Source organism: Strongylocentrotus purpuratus, unplaced genomic scaffold (genome assembly GCF_000002235.5).
Source record: "Strongylocentrotus purpuratus isolate Spur 01 unplaced genomic scaffold, Spur_5.0 spur5_scaffold_1, whole genome shotgun sequence".
Taxonomy (NCBI): domain Eukaryota; kingdom Metazoa; phylum Echinodermata; class Echinoidea; order Camarodonta; family Strongylocentrotidae; genus Strongylocentrotus; species Strongylocentrotus purpuratus.
The window spans coordinates 11,832,654-11,856,318 of NW_022145594.1; the positions used below are offsets into that span (position 1 = coordinate 11,832,654).

At 36.7% G+C, this 23,665-nt stretch overlaps 1 protein-coding gene across 2 annotated transcripts in view; it reads right to left on the reverse strand.

Moving 5' to 3' along the window:
* Positions 1-5,735: 5,735 nt before the first annotated feature.
* Positions 5,736-23,665, reverse strand: part of LOC100888077 (protein sel-1 homolog 3) — a 30,903-nt gene continuing 12,973 nt past the window's right edge. The window contains exons 8-21 of one of the 2 annotated variants that reach the window (XM_030977691.1): positions 23,065-23,202; positions 22,193-22,310; positions 21,686-21,747; positions 20,880-20,999; positions 17,666-17,809; positions 14,750-14,812; positions 13,788-13,961; positions 12,886-13,010; positions 12,201-12,375; positions 11,158-11,245; positions 9,702-9,808; positions 9,084-9,217; positions 8,354-8,453; positions 5,736-7,309 (exon numbers count right to left, since the gene is read on the reverse strand). In XM_030977691.1, coding sequence (XP_030833551.1) covers positions 7,001-7,309; positions 8,354-8,453; positions 9,084-9,217; positions 9,702-9,808; positions 11,158-11,245; positions 12,201-12,375; positions 12,886-13,010; positions 13,788-13,961; positions 14,750-14,812; positions 17,666-17,809; positions 20,880-20,999; positions 21,686-21,747; positions 22,193-22,310; positions 23,065-23,202 — 1,857 coding nt within the window. In that variant the 3' untranslated portion in view covers positions 5,736-7,000. Of the gene's footprint in view, positions 7,310-8,353; positions 8,454-9,083; positions 9,218-9,701; positions 9,809-11,157; positions 11,246-12,200; positions 12,376-12,885; positions 13,011-13,787; positions 13,962-14,749; positions 14,813-16,103; positions 16,248-17,665; positions 17,810-20,879; positions 21,000-21,685; positions 21,748-22,192; positions 22,311-23,064; positions 23,203-23,665 lie in introns of both variants that reach the window. The other variant, XM_030977690.1, reaches the window with a different exon arrangement.

A 23,665-nucleotide genomic window follows, 5' to 3' on the forward strand; every position in this document is an offset into this window, starting at 1 on the left:
AGTTATGATTAAACATCGATAATTCTCGGTTTCGTTTTTTCTGGGACGCACTGTATATCTGCAATGCGCATGAGCAGGATGATAAATATAATTGATCTTTTTTTGTCCACTCTTCAAGTTTTATAATCGTGCTTGGACGTTTTTATTTTGTCAGGGAAATTGTCAGCAACTCAGAAATAGATATCTTAATTGGCAATCGCTTTACAAACATATCCCCATACAGCATTATATTTTGATTCTATCTCAAATATATAAATTAAAACATTTCTGTCTGTTTTGTATACTTTTTATTGATTATTGGAAACAAAGAGGAATTGAATCTCTTCTTGTTGATTCCATGGCGAATGTTTTAATTTCAGAGGGCCGGGAAGACAACTTCCCCCAATGAAAACTTTCAATCGGTAATATTCGATTTTTAGTTGAGTCTTCTCGGCAAATCTCCATAATTGAAGAACTTTATGCATCTACAGCTAGTCCAAAAGACAGACAGCGTATATACCAACTGTCATGACAGTCTCGCGAGTTTTCTGAGGGTTCAAATGCAAATGCAGGCATTATCGGTCACGTGGGCTATATAGATCATATAGGCCTCTACCATATTAGATATATATCTTTTCTTTTTTTAATTCATTTTTTTTCTTTGTGTTCCTACACAACCTTCCAAAAACTTGGTCTACCGGTGCCCCGCCCGTGGTGGCAAATCAACTGTTAATTAATTCCATCAAAATACAGCATTTTCTCACATTATTTTTTAGTCACCAGCTCTGGCAGTTCATTAGCATCATCAACATCAAAGACCAACAATTTTGGAGAGAAACATCACAAGAAACAATGCCACAATGTATTTACGATTCTGATCGAATATGTTTTTATTTATTCAGCTTTAGATGTGCTATGATTACTACACAAGGAAGAGAATATCAACATTTTGTTGTTAAGTTCATGATTATTATTTGTCCTAGTTATTAATCATTCTTTCATTCAATCATTTACGCTTGTCCACAAAAACTAGATTTTAAAAGAAAAAGGGAAAAGAGCGAATAATTTTAATGATGGCTCCCCATATCGAAAGAACTTATAAAAGCCTATTCGCTTCTAAAGGAGAATCTGTAAGCACTACAAAACTGTACACACCATCACATAAGCACTACTGTGTCAGCCTTTTTGTGTATAATGAGTTAGTCCATAAACATGCAAATAGTATTGCTCTAGTAACTGTGACAAAAAGCATATATCTTCAATACTCATGGAGAGTGATAATTTTTTTCAAAGTTCATTTTCACTAAGTATATGCGTTTGAAAATTTTCTTGTTCTACTTTCCATTCTTCACTTTACACAATCAAAGAAAGAGGGAAAGAGAGAGAGTAAGAGAGAGAAATAGAGATGGAGAATGAGATAGAGAGATAAAGAGAGAGATAGAGATAGAGAGTGAGAGAGAGAAATAGAGATCGAGAGAGATGGAGAATGAGATAGAGAGAGAGAGAAAGAGAGATAGAAAGAGAGATAGAGAGTGAGGGAGAGAGATAGAGATAGAGTGAGATAGAGAGAGGGAGATAGAGATAGAGAGTGAGAGATAGAGAGAGAAAGAGAGATAGAAAGAGAGATAGAGAGTGAGGGAGAGAGGTAGAGAGTGAGATAGAGAGAGGGAGATAGAGAGTGAGATAGAGAGTGAGATAGAGAGAGGGAGATAGAGATAGAGAGTGAGAGATAGAGAGAGAAAGAGAGATAGAAAGAGAGATAGAGAGTGAGGGAGAGAGGTAGAGAGTGAGATAGAGAGAGGGAGATAGAGAGTGAGATAGAGAGAGGGAGATAGAGAGTGAGATAGAGAGAGAGAAAGAGAGAGAGAGAGATAGAGAGAGAGAGAGAGATTGAGAGATAGAGAGAGAGAGAGAGAGAGAGAGAGAGTTAGGAGAGAGGGAGAGAGGGAGAAAGAGAGATTGACAATAGAGTAATACATGTATGTATAAAATAAATTTCTCATTATCTACTTGTCATTGTCGATGACATCATCATCCTCAAACTGAAACTGTCATCAGAAATCTTCAAGCTATTCTTGACATGGCAAAGGATCTAGCCAAAATGGTGTGGAACAACATGATTGCCAAAGTCTATAGGTAAATGTATGGCACCTAGAGAGATATATTTTTAAACCACATCTACAAACATACCCTATAATACTTCTACACATTTCCATTCGGGTAATGGGCAAAAATATGAATTATTAACAATGAAATATATACAAGTACATGTAACTGCACTGCCCCCATTGGGCTGTGCTCTGTAAGTTACAAGATGATGAAATAGTCACTGTTCACCCTTCGGTGTTTTGGCATGGATATACCAAACAATCTTAAAAAGCTACGAACATAATTACAAAGAGTTTAAAACAAATTAACTTAAGGCAATTTCAATAACTTTGTCAATCACTATTTGGTGTGTCAACATAACAATGGACATACTACATAGTCTAAACAGATTTTTATAGGCAATACAAAAGCATATTGGAATCACCCTCAAGTGAGTTTCATGAAAGTCCATGTAATCGTGTTCAATATAACATTTTCATTTTTTTTTATAATTTTGTTATTGCTATTTTACAACTCAAGATAAATATATTTCCATCTTGAAGGTAGTTACCATATATGATAGAATACTGGTGAAAATGCAATATTTTTATAGTGATGTAAAACATACTACCAAAAGTTACAAATATTTCTTTTCCAATAAAGGTCTTTCTTTTCCTCTTCATAAATTGTACTTTCAAATACCATATAAAATGTACCCGTAAGTACATATTAAGTGTAGTGCATGTATAACATTTTTACACTACAATGAGAGTTCAATACATCCTGCAGCATACATGAAACACATATTGTCTATTGGGAGCAAGAAGGGTATTATTGTTGGTCAAACAGCTTGTGAGCGTCAAGAAACGCCCGGCTGGAATGCTCCCCAGGGAGTGGAGATTGTGCACACAGCGTGTGCGGGCAAGCACTGAATCCAATGACCGGGGTAATAGTATATTTGTTAAGCGCTTAGAGACATTTGTATTAAGTGCTATATAAAAATTAAATATTATTATTATTATAAACCCATATAATTTTACACAGAGTTACATGTAACGCCCTTCTGGCTCCAAACAGACAATAAGATTAACTAAAAGCAAAGGCTAACCCTCTAAGGTTGTCGATACCCTAGCTACCAGTATAGCCACATGAACCTTTAAGTTAAAAAAAAGGCAAACATTTCATAACAATGAAAATAAGCCTACGCATATAATAATGATAATATGCACTAAGATTGTTACATTAGTACATGTAGTCGAGTGTCAAGATGATGTTAAATGTCTTATGTACAACGTCTATGGTCCTACCAACCTTCTGCGACTCGACTCTATAAAATATTTGTTCATAAGGCACGTCTGGTGAGCAATCGAGAAAAGGAAGACCCATTCAGCAAAGAAAGATAAACAGAGATAAATCTTACATCTACATGTATAACAATAATAATAATAGCTAGTTCTTGTATAGTGCTTTTCAGGACCGAAGGCCCTCTCAAAGCGCTTTACAGATATATATTATTATTACCCCGGTCATCGGATTCATGCTTACCCGCACACAATGTATGCACATTCTCCACTCCCTGGGGAGCATTCCAGCCAGGCGTCATTTTTACAAGCGCACACTTGCTAATCTAAGCTTTTGCATTAGCTTTTGCATCCCACCCGTTTCCCATTTAACACCTGGGTGGCGAGTGGCAAATAGAGATCAACGTTTTGCCAAAGGACATTAGTGCCGCAGTGGGACTTGAACCGCGGACCTTGTGATCCACAGTCCGGTGACATATCCACTCGTCCACGACACCTCTATATCTACAGACGGTAAAGGTAGACTAATAATGGTAGAGTACCAGTAATAAAGGTATCATCTAGTACTGCAATGTATTTACAATGTAGAATAGTATTCCAATGCCATCTTACAAGAAAGGATGAAGCAAAGGATAGAAAAGAGAGATTAGGAACAGATTTTATAAAAGAGATAAAAAGAAAGAGAAATGAGAGAAAAATATACATGAGCAGTGTAAGCTAGTTAGAGGTACAGCTTGATAAAGTCATAAAGGTATCACTTAGCACTATTAACATTATACAATGCTGGAGAGAAAAGACAGCTGAAAGAGAAAGAAGAAAGAGAGAAAAAGAGAGAAAAAAATATATATACAGATCATGTAGTGTAAGTTAGTGAGAGAGAGAGAGAGCGGGAGAGAGAGAGAGAAGTGACATATGCAGAAAAGGAGAGAAGACAAAAATTATATTTACAAACAGACCGAGAAAGCACAGGAAGAAAAAAAAAAAACGTTTGAAATAATTCAAAAGTCACTATAACACAAGATCTACACAGAAATATACTACATTTTTATAGGGAAAGAAAGAAAGAGAGAGAGAGAGAGTGAGAGAGAGAGAGAGAGAGAGAGAGAGTGAGAGTGAGAGAGAGAGAGAGAGAGATGGGGGTATGAGAGCATTATATGTAGATGAGAAAAGAGAGAAAGAATGGGAGTGACGGTACATAAGAGATACAAGGAAGATTAATTAAAACTCAAGGTAGCTAACTAAATCTATATTAGTCACTGTCATACAAAATAATTACTTTATCATAAAGTAAATACTGGTATGTAACTTTACAAGATAAGTGTTATCAATCTAGTCAAGTTAGCAAGATGTAATTCTAACTACAAAAGCCACTATCAAATACAATATATTTACAGTAACACAAGGCACAAATGGCCTTATGGAAGATCACAATTTTGGAAGACATGTGTGATTTTGTTGCTTGTGCAACACAAGGCACTTAGAGATAAACTTAACTACAACATTGGAATGTATTGCACAAGTGAGAATGACAACTTTACATCATAAATAAGTAAATATATATATATATATACAAGCGTAGTTTATCTATAGAATTTGTAATGAAGAAAGACATCATTCTGATTTACATACTATGATAACTTACAAAGACAGATCAAATATTGTTATAAATAGGTACTTTTTTAAATATATTTTCAGTTCTAGCCTGTAAGAATTATAGAAAGCTTCAACAAAGAAACTTGAACCCTGCAGAAAATAATTTCACTCTTGCAACATAAATAGATATTTGAAATATATCAGCAAACATATAGGAATTACAACACAACTCTGAATACAAACCATGATACGAACAATTAGTCATTTCCATATGTAATCACCATTTAGGTGCGTTTGATATATGTGTATCACTCTTCAAACAAATCATTACAGACAAGAAGAATAATATAACCTACAAAACATGAAGCGATTAGAATGAGAGGAAGAGAGAGAAGAGGACTTTCAAAATTAAGTACGTTTGATGTTTTTAAACAAGTAAAGAATGTGCATCATGAAATGTGAGCTCTAGTCTTTGCAATGTTTCATTTTTCCTCTTCAAATTGCTAAAGCAGCACTGCAAATGGTTTGGAAATGCCCCCCCCCCCCCCTTAAGTCTAATGCTAGTTACAGTGAATCCTGTATATACAGACCACTAAAGAGAGACATGAAAGTATCCTGGTGGTCTTTATACAGTCAAACCTGCTTTAGTGACCACCTGTCTACAAAGACAACCTGTCTACAAGGACCACATTTTTTGTTTCCCTTGAAAATGGTTTCTCATTAAGACATGTACTTAAGGAACCTGTCTACAAAGACCACCTGTCTACAAAGGTCACTTTTTGTGTTTCCCTTGGGTGGTCGCTATAGACAGGTTTGACTGTATATCAGGTGTGAATAAAAATCTAAATGTTTGAGCACTTTATATTTTTTTTCTTTCTTATTTTCGCAGAATTAAGCACCCCTAAATTTAATACTCATCATGAAATGAAGATTATATTGCGAATTATGCCATAGTGAAGTTGTTAAGTACAGATAAAGCAGATCACTATTGGTTATAAAGAAAATAGTCACAACACACAAGCATAATTCAACCCAATTATATTGACTTAGCAATGGAAGGAGGTGGTAATAACACACTTTCAATAAATTAACGATTCAGTAATACTCATGATTTGAATATAAAACATATAACTGGAGAGATAACAAAACAATTCTATAACATTCTTCAATGCATGTATCGTAAGTATATTTTCATGTAAGGTCACATCATAAACCCACAACACACATCATGATCTGACAGCCATGATAATACTTTAGGAGGAATGGCAACATAACTAGGTTCTAACAGTTTAAAGGCTCATAATAGTGGGTTCTCATGGGGAATTTGACACCATTCGGTGTGTACCGAAGGGTGCTGTCAGTCACCAAGAGTGGACTTCACTTTAATGACAGACATGTCTTGTCTAAGGAATTCTCATCATGATATAACTTCCCTCAACCTTGAGTTATGAAGGCAAGCTGGAGTATTTTCTGGTGGGACAACAGGTTCAGCCCCTGAGAGACCTGTGTTCAAATTGAGTGGTAATTCAACCAAATGGCTAGTATGTGACCTTTAACCTTCATGATTGGGGATGATATTGGTCATTCAAATAATAAATAAGAAAATGCATGGTTTTGGGGGTATTTCAGTTGGAGAAAATTCCCAATTGGCTTCAAATTTGAGAGAGTCTTAAGATTTGACTTTTTCTTGAAGTGACCATACCGCACATTATAAATTATTACAATTCACATGACCAATGTGAACCTCAATCAGCAAGAATTTATCATGGAAATTTCTATACTAAATGACACAATTCTTTCAAACTTGGATCGTAGTTGAATCATATGAATATAGTGTGCTGTGGGCCATATAGTAGACTACGAGATATTCTATTATTGATACACAATTGTTAAGTCAATGAATCAATCATATTGCACAGTGTAATAAAAGAAAAAATTATAATACTTATTGAATGTGATTACATTGTGGATGGCAAAGTGGAAGGTGTGGTAGGTACTATTTCAGTGATATTGCTGATGTTGCAACCTTGCCTTCCAAATCAAGACGAATGAGCATCCAATGTTGCAGGCTCCTGTTCAATATCTTGTGTCGACGACAGAGATGTCGATGTTGTGGTAGAAGTAGTACCTGTTGTAGCAACACTTAGAAGCGAAACTTGAGTTGCAAGCAGTTGATCAGATTCAGATCCTTGTTGCTGGTCTGTGGAGGTTTCTGTGGAAGCATCAGAGTTGTTGTTGCTATTGTTGTTGTTGATGTTTTTGGGTATGTTGCCACCTCCGAGGTATCCAAGGAATGTTGCTGCTGCAGCATAAAATGTCAGAAGACCAACCATAACTCCACTGGCCACCTGAAGAAAAATTGGGTTAGGATGAGTTTTAGGAGAGTGGGAATATTCAGAGGGAGTATTGGAAAGCCTAAATGAAAGTATGATTTTGATAAAAATCATGTTATTATCTTATGTTTTTCAAATTAACTGTCCCACCCACTTTTCCACCATCATCATCATTACCATCAACGCTACCACAATCATCATCATACCATTTATCATGTTTATTAGTATTATTATCATTATCATCATCATTATCATCATAATGTGCACCATTATTAACATCACTGAGCACATCCATGACTACTGTTACAAACACAAACCTGATGGCTCATCCTCATCATCAACTCCATCATCACCACCACCACCACCACCACCATATTCACCATAATTACTATCATTATCAACATCATCAACTCCATCATCATCATCATGATGATCACCATCATCATCATCATAACCACCTCCACCACCATCATAACCACCACCTTCATCATCATCATAACCACCACCACCACCACGTCCACCACCATCATAACCACCACCTTCATCATCATAACCACCTCCACCATCATCATGATGATCACCATCATCACCATCATAACCACCAATATCACCACCACCACCAATATCATCACCACCACCATCATCATCATAACCACCTCCACCACCATCACCACCATCATAACCACCACCTTCATCACCACCACCACCACCATCATAAACACCACCATCACTACCAATACCACCACCACCACCATCATCATAACCACCACCTTCATCATCATAACCACCACCACCAATATCACCACCACCACCACCACTACCAACAACATCATCGTCATCCTCATCATCATAACCACCACCATAATAAATACCACCACCATCATCATAACTACCATCACCAATATCACCATTCACCACCACCACCACCACCATCATCATAACCATCACCATTATAAATACCATCACTTCCATCACCGCCACCATGACCAGGATCACCCCCATCATCAGCAGCATCGACTATCACTATGACAACATCACCACCCTGACACTCCTATTTACCTGTATAGAGAAGTTGTGCTCCTTCCACGCCTGTCTGAGCTGTAGGTTGAGGAGGGCTAATCCACATGGAAAATAACCATCCTCTGAGCTATCTCGACACCTGCAGAAGCGTGCACAAAAATGAATAAATAAAAATAACACCAGGTGCCAAGATGCTTCCTTGTGGAACTCCCTGCCTGTCATTCTCAATAGTATTAAATATCTAGAATATTCAAATCATGTCATCTATGGTATATGTATTTCAAATATCAAAGCAGGTGATGAGAGTAATATGAGGCAGATTTGCATGTAAATATTGTAATCTAGTCTAAATATTGATAAACCTTCTTGAAAGAATAGACCAGTTTACAAATTTATTCAAATTCAACTCGTACTTTGTTTACCAAAGTCCTGACAACTCAAAAGCTTATTGCTTAATTGGTAACTTTTGTCTGGCCCTGCCTTATATAAAGACTTGAAATTGATGTGAATTAATAGCAAGTCTTCCAATCAATTACAAAGTTGCTGAGTTCCCTAACGGATTGAAAGAATTTGAAGCCAGTCTGTTTGGGGGATTCGGGAATGAAAAAGGAAGGAGCTAATGTAGATCAAAATGAATATGATGTTCCCTGCTGCTAAAAAAGTGAGGAGATGTATAGAGGAAGTGTGGTTTACAAAGACTTTAAAGTTTTAACAAGTATCTAGTATTGTATTATTGTACTGTATAAAATGGCTACCAAAATATACTCACATGCGATACAGCTCCAGGACCTTTGCCAAGTTATTCTTGCTCTTGAAGACGTGGGATGATACGCCGAGCCGCTCCAAAACTTCGTTCTTCACTTTGGCACCGTTTTCAAGTATATTAGCTAAATTGAACATAGCCTGAATGTACAGAGAATACTATGAGAGTAATAAATCATCATGCCCCGAATCTATAGAATGCTATTTTCATTATTATTATCATTTCAGTAAGAGATGGACAGATTGTATCAAGGCGGACTGCAACAACAGACAACTTGACTCCCTGACTAAAGCCACTAGGCTGACAGAAGATAGGAAGGCGTGGCAAGCCATTGTGAAACAGAAGCCATCATACATCCCAATGATGGTGTGGACGGCTTAAGTCAAATATCATTTCAGTTTATATTCAAATTAGTTTATGTTACCTACTTACATGAGGTTGCTTTGCTTCTGCAGTTCGGGTATAACACTGTACTGCATAATCTATAAATAACGTTTGAGTTAGCACAAACCTAAATAGCTACTCAACCCTTTTCAGCGAAAAAAGGGTTACTCCAACCTATACTAATACATCACATTGGCATATTCCATCTGTATGTAAAAGGGGTGTTTTTGATAAACTTACATGAGGTTGCTTTGTTTGTGCAGCTTGGATGTAATACTGGACTGCTTTCTCTTGATCAGACACATTGTTGTAGCCATACCAGTGGTAGTCAGCAACTCTTAGGATCGCTGAACAAGGGATTGAAAATAAATGAATTCCTTTAGGTAATCCACATCACTTTATTCTTTTAAGCCCCACTGTACTACTTGTAGCTACTTGCTCCCTCTATATATAAACAATGCCTAAGCGGTGCATCTCGGTCCCTCTAATCCCTCCTGGCCAAACTAGTACAGAGGGGCTTTAAATGCTGTTATAAACCTCATCTTTTAAAGCCTGTCTGCACTAGTTTGGCCAGGAGGGATTAGACCTCTCTGCACGGTCACTGACAGGTGGTTATCTCATCAAATCAGCTCTCAATTTACACTAAAAAAAGGGGACCATTGGTTATCGCTTAGGCATTGTTTGGTATATAGATTATTACAACAAACAGACAAACAAATAAATAAGGAAACAAACATGCAATATATAACATTTCACATTTTGAATACAAACTTAAAGCCCCACTGCACTAATAGATACTTGTGCCTTCTATATACCAAACAATGCCTAATTGCTCTGTATTGTTTTCTATTGATGACGCTCATTATATTTTATGTACAGTACTGGTATGTTGTTTTTATTGAGAGTGAAAAATAAAAACTGAAATGAACTGAGTTGATAGTTTCTTTTCTATTGTTAGTGCAATTGTTATTGCACTTTTTTGTTGTTGTATTCTTTGTCATTGATATACTCCTTTATGTTGCTTGAAATGAAATGAAATGAAATGAGATGATATAAAATAAAACAAGGCTTAGCATCATTCAATCAAGCATTTTCTGACTTTTTAAAAATAGTAATCAGCAACTTTTTGTTTTGTCTTGAGTAAAAAATAGATTGTATAGACCGGGCCCCTGTTTCATAATACTTGATATCAATAACTAGTTAGAAATAACTGTTAAAAGCTACTGAAATCGTTGCATTTGATTGGCTGACAGCACATTTGTCATATATGTTTAGCATTTGTTAGTGATGACATGTTTTATGAAACAGGGCCCAGGTGGACAAATGGGTAAGATGAAAAGTGGGCCTGTGCCAAAGCTCAAGAACATTTCCAAGGATGAAAAATACCAACATCTGCCAAGGACCTGTTTCACAAAACCTTTTTTCAATGAAAAATGGCAAAAATTAGTGACAAATCTGCATATAACCAATCAGAAGCAAGGATTTCACTAGCTTATAAGAAAATCTGTCATTTGTCACTAATGAGAATTTTTTGAAATGGGGCAATGTATTGAGACTCAGCAAATCACATTCCTTATTAATTATTGTCATTTGTCACTGATGAAAAGTTTTGTAAAACGGGGCACTGGTTTATGATATGAAACAATACATCTACCTACACACATTAAAAGAGGTAAAAAAGGGAAGAGAATCTTACATGTAAGATGGGGACGAGTTGAACCAGCAGCTAGTTTCCAGTATTTCCAAGCACAGTCTTTGTCTACATATCTCTCAGCAATACCATCCTGAATGAAACCAAAAGAGAGAAAAAATGCAAATGAATATCAAAAATGATCTTGGTGTTGATAACTATATAAATCAATAAATGAGGAATAATAATAATAATAATAATAGTGGGTTCTTGTATAGCGCTCATGTCAGTCAGATTTGACCCTCCTGGCGCTCCCGATTATTACCCTGGCTTAAGCATGGCTGCCATACAGCGCTGTAGCATTTCAAGGAATAAATTCCTACCAGGTACCCATTTACTTCACCTGGGTGGAGTGTGGCAGATGTAGATCAATGACTTGCCAAAGGACATTAGTGCGGCGGCGGGACTCAACATTTATAATGTATATTGAATGAAAATAAATGAGTGAAAGAATGAATGGAATGAATAAATAAATACATAGATAAATTAATTGATAGATGGATGAATGAATAATAATAATAATAATAATAATAGCTAGTTCTTATATAGCGCTTATCAGGACCTAAGGCCCTCTCAAAGTGCTTTACAGATATATATATTATTACCCCGGTCATAGGATTCAGGCTTACCCGCACACAATGTATGCACATTCTCCACTCCCTGGGGAGCATTCCAGCCAGGCGTCTTTTTTTACAAGCGCACACTTGCTAATCTAACCACATTAGCTTTCGCATCCTACCGGGTACCCATTTAACACCTGGGTGGAGAGTGGCAAATGTAGATCAATGTCTTGCCAAAGGACATTAGCGCCTCGGTGGGACTTGAACCGCGAACCTTGTGATCCACAGTCCGGTGACATATCCACTCATCCACGACACCTCTACTATGAAAGAATGAATTTTTTAAAAAATAAAAAGATGAATTACCCCCTCACTTACTCGCCCACTGACTCAGTCAGTCAATCAATCATTCAGCCGATCAACTAATGAATGAAATAATCAATCAAATCTATCAAACAACCAAAAAAAAGGATCAAAATCTGTACTTACATAATTCTCTTCACACAGGTAGGCTAGATTGAACTGGCCCACTTCTAGACCAGCCTCAGCCGCCATGGCATAGTAGACCAGGCTCTCGGACCAGGAACCCTTTAGGTAGGCATCTAGACCCCAGCGCAGGACCCAGGCTACATCTCGGTTCTTCTCCGCCACATACCGAGCCCATCTACAAAAAAAATGTTTCCAAAATCCCAGTATCAGAATCCATAGACTGGTTTGTTTAACCTAGTGTGGACCCAGGCCACATCTCTGTTCTTCTCAGTCACATACATGTACCGAGCCATCAACAAACAAATGTTTCCCAAATCCCAGTATCAGAATCCATAGACCGGTTTACTAAACATATTCAAATTTTATGCATACTTTTTAAACAAAGGTTGTTCTTGACAACCTAAAAGGTTGTTTGAGGTTTGCCCGATGTAGCAAAAAGTAATGTATGCAGACTAGATTCCAATTAAGTATTGTAGTTCATTTATTAATACAGTCAAACCTGCTTTAGTGACCACCTGTCTACAACAAGCACTTTTTGTGTTTCCCTCGAAAATGGTTTCTCATTGAAACATGTACTAAAGGAACCTGTCTACAAAGACCACTTTTTGTGTTTCTCTTGAGCGGTCGCTGTAGACAGGTTTGACTGTATCAGATTAATGAAATAAAGAGACATTACGAGACTTACGCAGCAGCCATGAAAGTATCTCTCGCCATCTGTTCGTTGCCTTGGTTGTAGAGTTCAGCGACCTTCACACCTGAATCCCAATGGTCGGCCTTTGCTGCCTTCAAGTAGTACTCAAATGCTTTCATCTGAAAGAGTCGGGTAATATATAAAATGAGACAAAAAGACTAACAAGCTGTAAAACATCACCATGACAGTTCCAATCATTATCATCAGCCCCTTTATCATCATCACCAATACTACCACCATCATCAGCAACAACATCATCCTCGTCATCATCATCGTAACTATTATTATCAACATCATCTTCACTACTATCACAATTATCACTACCATCATCATCCTCATCATCATCATCAGTAGCAGCATAACTCAGCAAATATTATTTGTTTGTTCATATTTGTAGTATTGAACAGAGAGTATGATTTTGGCATGTTTAGGATTGTGTAGTGCAAGTGGAATATATATATTCCACTAAAAAATGAATGAGAAGTAAAAAAAGGGTCTGCAATGTTTGCTGATGTTAATGATGATGATGATGGTGATGGTAGTGGTGATGATAATGATGATGATGATGATGATGGTGGTAGTGACAACAGTAGTATTGATGACAAAGACAATCATGATCACGAGAATAATGGTGGCATTTGTAGTCTTGATGATGACGATGATGGTTGAAATGCAAACATACTTTTCCAATTTCATTCCCTATTCACATCATTTCATGGGTACAGTCAAACCTGCTTTAGTGACCGCCTGTCTACAAAGACCACATGTTTGGTTTCCCTTGAAAATGGTTTCCTACTGAAACATGTGCTAAACGAACCTGTCTACAAAGACCATTTTTTGTGTATCCCTTGGGTGGTCGCTATAGACAGGTTTGACTGTACACATTTCGCACTCACCCTGTCTACTGGCTGTCCAGGGTATCTTCCAAACAGATACATGAAGCCCAGGTTATGAGCGGCATCCCTGTGCCCCAATGCATCGCCCTTCTCAAAGTAGTACGCAGCCGCCGTATCGTCTTGGTCAAAGTTCAACTTGTACCAGCCGAGGGCGGTGTATGCTGGAGCATGACCCTAGGTGTCAAAGGTCAAATAATGAGTTGACATGAGAACAGTTAGATATCGACTGTTGAGAAGTAAGAAAAGATTATCAAGACAACTCATTCAGTGGACAATGTTCAATATTCAACCCGTTTCAGACAAGGGCAGTACATGCTGTACTGTGACCTTGAGGGTTAAAGGTCAAATAATGAGTTGACATGAAAACAGTTTGTTTTACGTCGTCTGTTGAGAGTACAAAAAGCAGATCCAAGACAAATCATTCATCACACAATACCATGTACAATATTCAACTTGTACCAGACGAGGGAAGTACATGCTGTACTGTGACCTTGAGGGTTAAAGGTCAAATAATTAGTTGACATGAAGACAGTTAGATATCATCTGTTGAGGAGTTAGGAAAGCTTATCAAGACAAATCATTCATCGAACAATACCATGTACAATATTCAATCTGTTCAGACGAGGGCAGTATATGCTGTACTGTGACCTTGAGGGTTAAAGGTTAATAAAAGAATTGTCATGGAAACAAGTAACACTGGAAAATGAGGGCAATTTCATTTTTTAGGGTCAAACATATCAATAGAAATAGAAATTAAAACACCAGAAATAGATGACATGTTAAGTCAACCTACCTTAGCGCCCACCTGTCTATAAATACCCCATTTTTTGTTTCCCTTTAATATGGTTTATCATTAATACCTGTACATAAAGACCCCCTGCCTATAAAGACTACTTTTCATGTTTCCCTTGAGTGGTCTTTGTATACAGGTTTCACTGTATTTCATTTCTCCTTGGACTCACCAACGCAGCTGATTTGTTGAGGTAGTCCATCCCTTTCTCCTCGTCCTTCTCCACTCCTTGACCCTGCGAGACAAAAAATAAGACGCACAAAGTTAGATCATTTAGTTCACAACGATTTCTTGATGACCGGAGATCTTGCAAGTACATTACACTTGAAGATAATGTAATATTCCAGCATCTACACTGTACTTATAGGGCTTTAGAAACAAGTTCATATTGTTGGTTTGTGTTGCTATACAATCTGTTAGGATTTCCCACAGATTCTTTGTGCCACTTTTCATTCATTTTCTGATGGTACACATAGGTTATCCCGTTAATTCGGGTGAAAAAAGAGAAAAATAATGGTCTCCTCTGAAATAGAATTAACAACTAAATTATTCATACCTCTTGTAAATTTGATGTTATGTTTTTTATAACTCAAGAATGAGAGATGAACTGGTTCATTTAAGGTTTCAGTTGAATATTTTTAGATGTAAGGTGTGACATATCACATTCTAAAGAAACATATTTTGGGACAAATCAATTTTTCAGATACTAAAAAAAAAATACAAAGCTTGGTAGGGATATTACAAATTTAGTTGTTAACTGTATATGACAACTATAATATAATTTTATTTCACAGCTTTTGATACAGGTGCCATCTGGTTCCTGAAAATGCAATTGGTTAAGTCAAATATACATGTAGGTCATATCAGAAACAGAAATATGTGTACACCATGGTTTATTTGTATCAAAGGACAAGGAATATTTCAAGAGATGCTTTCAAAATGGAACAATGCTCAAGTCTTTCAAAGCACTGTCTTGATTAATGTCAAGGGTGGATTGATGCGGTCTTTTATCAGTTTATGTTACTGGGCGTGTTAAAGCCAAGCGGAGGCAAAATTAAGGCAAAATAAAAACCAAGTCTAGTCCAAGTCAAGGCCAAGTTAAGGCCAAGTTAGGCCAATTTTAGGCCGAATTTAAGCAAAATCGGACACAGAACTATATATCCAACACATGATACACTACTAACATGTACATGTATACTGCAATGACACAATAATTCTTTGTCTTTCATTCTTCTGCAGATAATCCAGCTGATGTCTATTGGAGATCACTATTACTCAACTATTTTCTCATTTCTTATCAAAGTTCCCTCAAACCGTAACTGATCTGTCCAAATTCCCACTTCTTCTATTAAAAACCAACTTGATATCGGGTTGATCGCCAATTCGAGCACTCATTTTCTCAGATCCAATACCCTGTATACATGGACCAAATACATGTACATAGCTATAGTAATCATTATCAGTGTCATTGATGGGGGCAAACAAAAATATTCCTACGGAGAACTTTATTGATTGTTTCGTCTCACCCTGAGCAACACAATACCGTAGTCGTAGAGGGCGATCTTATTCATGGGATGCGTCTGCGCCGTCTCGGCGTAATAGGACACCGCATGTTCCACGTTTCTCTTGACTCCATGCGTGCCCCAGAATAGATGCTGGGCAATGTTGGACTGCAGGAGCCCGGGATGATGATTATATCCAAATTTATTCAAATATAATAAAATTTGCTCAAACTATTCAAATCTATTGAAATTTATTCAAAGCTAAAATAAATATTTTCGTTTAGAAAGAAGAGAATATTATTTTCTCATGCAGAGTACTACAGCGATTTTGAAATAGAAATTGAAGCATGCAAGTTTGGAATAAAATGATGTAACCCTGGACCCACGATGTACATGTAATATCCCAGTACCAATCAGGGACCAGTTTCACAAAGCCTTTTTACAATGACAAATGACAAAAATCAGTGACAAATCTGCTGATAACCAATCAGAAGCAAGGATTTCAGTAGCTTATAACAAAATCTGTCATTTGTCACTGATGACAAGTTTTGTGAAATGTGACAAACTACATCCTGTAATGCCTCAGCTACAGAGCATTTATTCTGGCTATCAACATCTCTGCTACAGATGATGAAAGCCCAATATGAAATGACGGTGTGTGTACGTGTGTACGTAGTACCTTTTTCAGCATGGCATCAGTGCATGCTCTACATGTCTTTCACCAGACTACTACATGTGTTTGCATGCATGCTGAGTATACATACCTAAATATGGTTCATCTTATAACCATCTTATAACCATGTCCCCGGCTTATAAAGAGCTGATTAATCGCAACTTATTTTATAAGATTGATATCAATCACAACTATGTACACAAGAGATAAAAGACAGCAAACTTGCGATTAATTGGAGGACTTGGATCATCGCAACTCTTTACAAGACGGGGCCCAGGAAATAGAAAAGTCCCATATGAGTCGGCAAGTACAAAGTAGATTCCATAATTCTACTTTAAAGCAATGATATAATGTATTGATAGAGAGAGGCAAAGGTATCGCACAGTTTTGGGTGTTCTGAGGTTTTTAGCCTTCCCTTTTCAGTCTACAAGTCTTTCAAAACTTAACAGTAACCTTAGATTTCCCAAGCAAAATGGACGTCTTTTAAAAATCAATATAGTACAATAGATACTCAAGCTATGTAGGACAATATGGGTCAGGTTCAAACATGGAATTTTATTTTCTGTTGTGGTATGGAAGGGTGGTTACATGATGCATATCCTGCTCTCTTCCAAAGCATTATGGCTGGGTTTTCTTAAATTTATCATCAATAATCTCATAATCATGTTGAAGCTTCATAAAAATTAAGCGTGTCTAACCTTGAAAAAACAGTATGAGGACAAATACTTATATTTGCATTTTTATATACCCGGTATATATATTTTGTTTTTGTTTTTATAATGACTCATCTTTAGAGAATTTAATAACAGCTACTGACATCTATTTTACAGATGAGCTGGAGGCTTATTACCATAAATCTGACCCAAAACTGTGCATGAACTTTGACCTCTGACCTTCACCGTGGAATACCCACCCTGAGATGAAGTACAGCATAGTCATACTGGGCAATGGGATCGGCGGGGTTTTGTTCAGCATTGAGGCGATAGAGCTGGGCTGCGGCTGCCATGTCTCTCTGAACCCCAGCGGTACCATGGTAATACATGCGAGCTAGATTGATCTATGGTGACGGGGTCAAGAGGAGAGGGAGATGGAGGAAGGATACAGCATAGAAATATAGTACAAAGAGAGGAGAGAGGGGGAGAGAGAGAGAGAGAGAAGGGGAAGGAGAGAGGGAGAGAGGGAGGGAGAATGTATGTGCGTGTGTGAGAGAGAGGGAGGGAGAAACATGAGGGTGAGAGAAAAGAGTGAAAAGAAGAAAGAGAGGGAGAGAGAGAGAGAGAGAGAGAAAACCAAAAGAGAGAAAGAGAAAGAGAGGAGAGAGAGAGAGAGGGGGAGGGAGGGAGGGAGGGAGAAACATGAGGGTGAGAGAAGAGAGAGAGGGGGAGGGAGGAAGGGAAAAACATGAGGGTGAGAAAAAAAAGAGTGAAAAGAAGAGAGAGAGAGATGCATAAAGAAGAGAAGTCAATGGATAGAAACATTCAAGGAAAATGGAATGGCGGAGGAAATTGGATAGATAGAGAAAACAGAAGAAAGAAAAGACATGGATGAATTACATGCACTAAAAATGAGAAAGGCTATTTTTGATGGGTTCCAGACACTTTTTGTCTTTGGAATGATACATTATAAGGCTACTATTTCTTTTCACAATCAGCATTCCACATTGTTGGTTCATTAATTGATTTGTAAAAAGATCCAAATAACAATGATTATACATGAGTACGTGTATATGTACATCAAGTACTATACTATTGCTATGAGTCCTAAACTCCTATCCTTAAATTGTTTGGAAATAAAGCATGCACAGAGCAGTCCAATCAGCTTAATATTTGTTTATCTGAGACAGGCGCACACTACACGATTTGACTAGTTTTGATAGCATTTGATACAAAGATTTAGACATGTAAAATCTTAATGACTGAGGATCTGAATAATCATATGATTAAAAAAAATATAACTTTCAATGAATTTCTTGCTCCCTTAGAAGGGAAAAAGCTAAATCGGCTCAGAAACGTAGTGACATCAGGCCAGTAGTTTGCTGGTCTACAGATTTTTATTCTGACTAGAAGAATTAAATGCTCTAAAATTGCTGTTGTTCAGATTCTTATCATTATTTAGAAGCATTATCAGGAGGAAATTGGTTGTTTAGAATTCCATATCTAATGTAACCGCAAATTCTACAAAATAGGATTGCAGAAGAATCATGGAGTGTGCGCCAGGCTTTACATTGTACATGCAAAAAACATTTAAACACTTTTACTAGCCATGATTGTTTCCTGTATACCATGCAACTACATATACAAGCAATCTACAAAGTCTTCTCCATTATAATGACATGAAATTCATTTGATGAAGAAAAAAAACTATAACAGTGGCAAATTATGTGTATGAAAGTGAGTAGCAAGAAAATGCAAATACTGTAGTAACAATTCATTTTGGCATGCATTTATGTATACATGTAAGAGTACAAGCTAGCAAAAGATACAGACTGTAACAGAAAAGAAAATAATCAATCTACATTTTTTAACACAAAACAAATCAAAAGGTAGGTAACAAAAAACATTTCATGCACAGAACAAACTAAAGACTCATTGCATATAATATTTTAATCATAACTACCAATAATGCTGCTCTTTTAAGAAATTTTGGATTTGGTAATACAAATCCCCCTGTCTATGACACAAAATGATATTATTTATCAAACTTCCCAGCTATATCTTGTCACATTTTAAATATGAGCATCTCTGAAGATCAGTTGTATCTATTCTTTCTAACCGTCACGATATGAATGAGAATGCTCTCAAATTAATTTCCATCTTTACCAGAAATCAAAGTGACTCGGTAACATTGTTGAAGGTTGATGAAAAAACTGTGTAATTGTGTATGAAATGTTACTTATTATATTCCTTCTACCGTACTAACCCTCTAACATGCAAACAAATCCTGAAAAAATTCTCAAACCACAAAGATATTTATGGTTTTCTTTGAATGCGTCACTGTGTGACGCCCTCTAACTGTAAATTCTCCCAACCATTTTTGAATTTTTCCCCTATAAGATTGTCAAAGAAGGTTACAGCCAATCAACCAAAGATATTTTGCTGGAGTATTCAAACAAGATGTGAATTTATGTTTTGTTTGACAAGAAAAGTATCCTTGAATGTCTCAAATCTAGTAGGGATGCAAATGCACACCATTTGGAACAGATACAGTGTTAAGAGGGGGGGGGGGTACTACTGGCCCATGCCCCCTATTTAAAACCTAATTAAGCTTGAATAACTAAACACATAAAATGTGCCCCCCCATATAATAGACCAAAAAGAAAAGGCGCCTTGCATATACCGTGTGAGTCAAATAATTTTTAAAATCATCTATGAACAGTAAATTATTATACATCTTATAAAAGAGTGTTTTATCCCAAATCATTTGGTACCATTTTTGTGTGATATGTGTTCACGCTTGGATGAACAAGAGGCATTGTTTGCGAGAGTGTAAAAATCGACTTGTGCCAAAGTGATGCTTTCAGTATGTATTATGTTGGGATGAGCGAAGTGAGAGAATGGATTCAATGTATCAAATGAATTGCATTGCATATATTTTTGCAAAGGGCAAAGTCACACACACACCCACACACACGCTCAAAAATGTTCGTTGATATTTGATATTCGATATTTGATATGTGTGGCATGATTAATTTTGTTAGGGGTGTTATTTGGATCTGCAATGACCGAATTAATACCCAAATCCCAATTGTTTTATTCAAAGATCACATAGGCAACTTTGGCGGAATTCGATTTTTGCACTCTCGCAAACAATGTCTCCTGTTCATCCAAGCGTGAACACATACCCCACAAAAATGGTACCAAATGATTTGGGATAAAACACTCTTTCATAAGACATATAACAGTTTAATGTTCATCGATCATTTTTTAAATAATTAGCAATTTTCTAGGAGTAAACTTTTTTTTGACTCACACTGTAGTGTGTAATGTTAATCTTAATTTTGCATTTTGCTTTAAGACAAATTTTTGGGTGGCAATTTTGCGCCCACCCCCCCCCCCCCCCCCCTCCCTGCACCTTTAAACAGAATCTTTGATCTGCCCCTTGCATTGTAAGTAGACTTATGATCCTACCTGTGCATCTGCAACGCCTTGTTTGGCTTGGTATTTAAGCCATTTAAAGTAGTCTCCCGTCTCACCGGTCTGGGTTTGGAGCTGCTGTTCATCGGTCAGCCTTATCGCTTCAAAGAAAGTCTGGATGAAAATAAAGGGTAAAATATGAAGTGGAATTAAATAATGTTTGAAAAAGAGGTCAAATGCATTGTACTGAATAATATAATTCAAACCAAAAAATCTATCAATAAAAGCCACAACAGAGAAATGACATACATATATATATATATATTTACAGGGTTAGTGCTTTTTTTCTTCTTCAAAAGACAATAAAACCTCAAGTTTGAGCAATCGGAACATGAAAATGAATGTCCATTAAACAGTGAAATATTGCACCTGGAGTCAAATATTCAGGAAAAAAACTCAGACGATTTCCATGCCGTTTCCATGCCATTGTCACATCCCACATACTATTTTTCTTTCCATCACCTCATGAAGCGAGTTTTCAATCAACACAAATATATCAATGGAACCTTTGAAATGAAAAGACATTGCACAACAACTAGAAACTTTTGCATGTCTCTATAACCACTTATATGATTCTCACATACAGTCAAACCTGCTTTAGCGACGTCATGTCTATAAAGACCACAATTTTTGTTTCCCTTGAATATGGTTTTTCATTGAAACCTGTACTGAAGGAACCTGTACATGTACAAAAAGACCACCTGCATATAAAGACCACTTTTCATGTTTCCCTACAGCGGTCTTTACTTATAGGTTCCACTGTTCAAGCAGAGAAACACAGTGTAACTTTCTACACTTACATCACTTTCTGTATGCTTGGTTCTGTCCAAAACTGTTTCCAGTGCAATCTGGTAATAATAATCTGAAAAGAGGAATAGAAAGAAAGGATGATTCTTGTAAAAATCTATCCGATAGAATTCTATATAATAATTACTGTATAACATTGTTTTTTTTTATGCATGAAGTCACATTCTCCTTTTTAGTTGATACTGAAGTACTACATGTAAACGTACAATTTGTAACCTTAGTTCACGTTTTCTTGTATTTTACTGTAAAAATGACAATTTAAGTCTCAAGACTTTTGCTATGTTCTATTTTTTATAATAAAACCAACAAAATTGAATTAAATACTTACATGTACTGCATTAAAGAGGGGAAATTCAAATTCATCACCTAGCATAGCTTTATCTCTTTATGAATGGCAAATTACGGATTAGGTAGGGACATTACGAAGTTTGAACCACAGTGCTTTAGATGTACACCATGAAAAATAAGAATGGACTTTGAAATACAGAATACTTCCTTACTGAATGCATAGTCCATGTCGACAGGGACTTCATCGACACCTTGGTGATGTTTGTTAGCTAGGGCTATCATTGCTAGACGACTACCACCTTGCGCTGCTGCCAGCCAGTAGATTAAAGCCTGTGGTAATGTATGAAGAGAATATTGTTTATGTGGATCAGCAAAAAGATAGACTGAATATAGAGCATATAGCACATATTCTATAGCACACGACTCTACAGCTAACAGGTAATCCGACCTGGAGAGTAAATGATCCTTCCAAGTTTAAAAACAATTATTTAAAAAAATTCTCTTTTAAGAGATGTAGCAGGATCCTTTGTTGTTTACAATATTCTTAGAATAATCCATTTACATGGAAATTGATATTAAGCCCTACATCACAATACATGGTTGGCAGTTTTCCCTTTATTGAAAAAAAAAAAACTTCAATCAGTGAATTTCATATCAAAGAATTTTCAATATTGATTTCTTCCTGCTTCAAGCATGACTACAGTTGCAAAAGTAGCCAATTTTAGAATGACACTGCCTCACAAAAATAACCCTATTTGTAGATTTTACTCAGGAAATAATTATCTACCCAATAAAAAAAAAATCAGACAATTTGCCAATTATGTCATCGAGATGATAGATCTCAGCTATTGCATTTTTGGGCTACCCTGTATGGTTCCAGTCACTACACGTTATACATAGAGCTAATATTTTGGATGATCCAGGGGGGGGGGGGGCTTTCACAAACTTGTCATCAGTGACAATTGAAAGGTTTTGCTATAAGCTACTGAAATCCTTGCTTCTGATTGGTGGTCAGCAGATTTGTCACTGATTTTGGTCATTTGTCATTGATATAAGGCTTTGTGAAAGGGGTCCCAGGTCTTACCATAGACTCATTGGTCTGTACTCCCAGTCCTGCGTTGTATACTGTTGCTAGGAAACCTGCAGCATCCATGTTACCATAGCAACTAGCTTGTCTAAGCCATGGTATATTTGCTTGCATACCTCCAAGGCCTTTAGTATGCTGGTTTTAAAGAGGAAAAATGAATTCGTTATTAATACAAGTTAAAGATCAAGTTGAGTTCTGATCATGCAATTGCATTGTGAAAGAAACGATGTGGAATCGATCAGAAAAGGTTGATCATCTAGCATATAAGTATTGGTGTGTACTGCAAGGTTCTGGAATCATCAAAATGATAAGAAATTTGGCCCAGTCTTGGTAAAGATACAAGCACTGTACACATGTGGCATGAAAATTCGTCCCAATTTTATTAATGTTACATGCCATGATTAGAATATTGAGACATTCAAAGAGCAATGCTTGTCAGCGAATACTCATGTTCTTCCACACTTGCATAATACAATGATAACTTTCACAAATTATTTTTCACCTTTTCCCAGAACTCAACCTCTTAAGTTCCTTCCTGATCTGAGCAAACAAAATATATATATTTGAGCTATTCCTACTCTCACAGAATTATTCATTT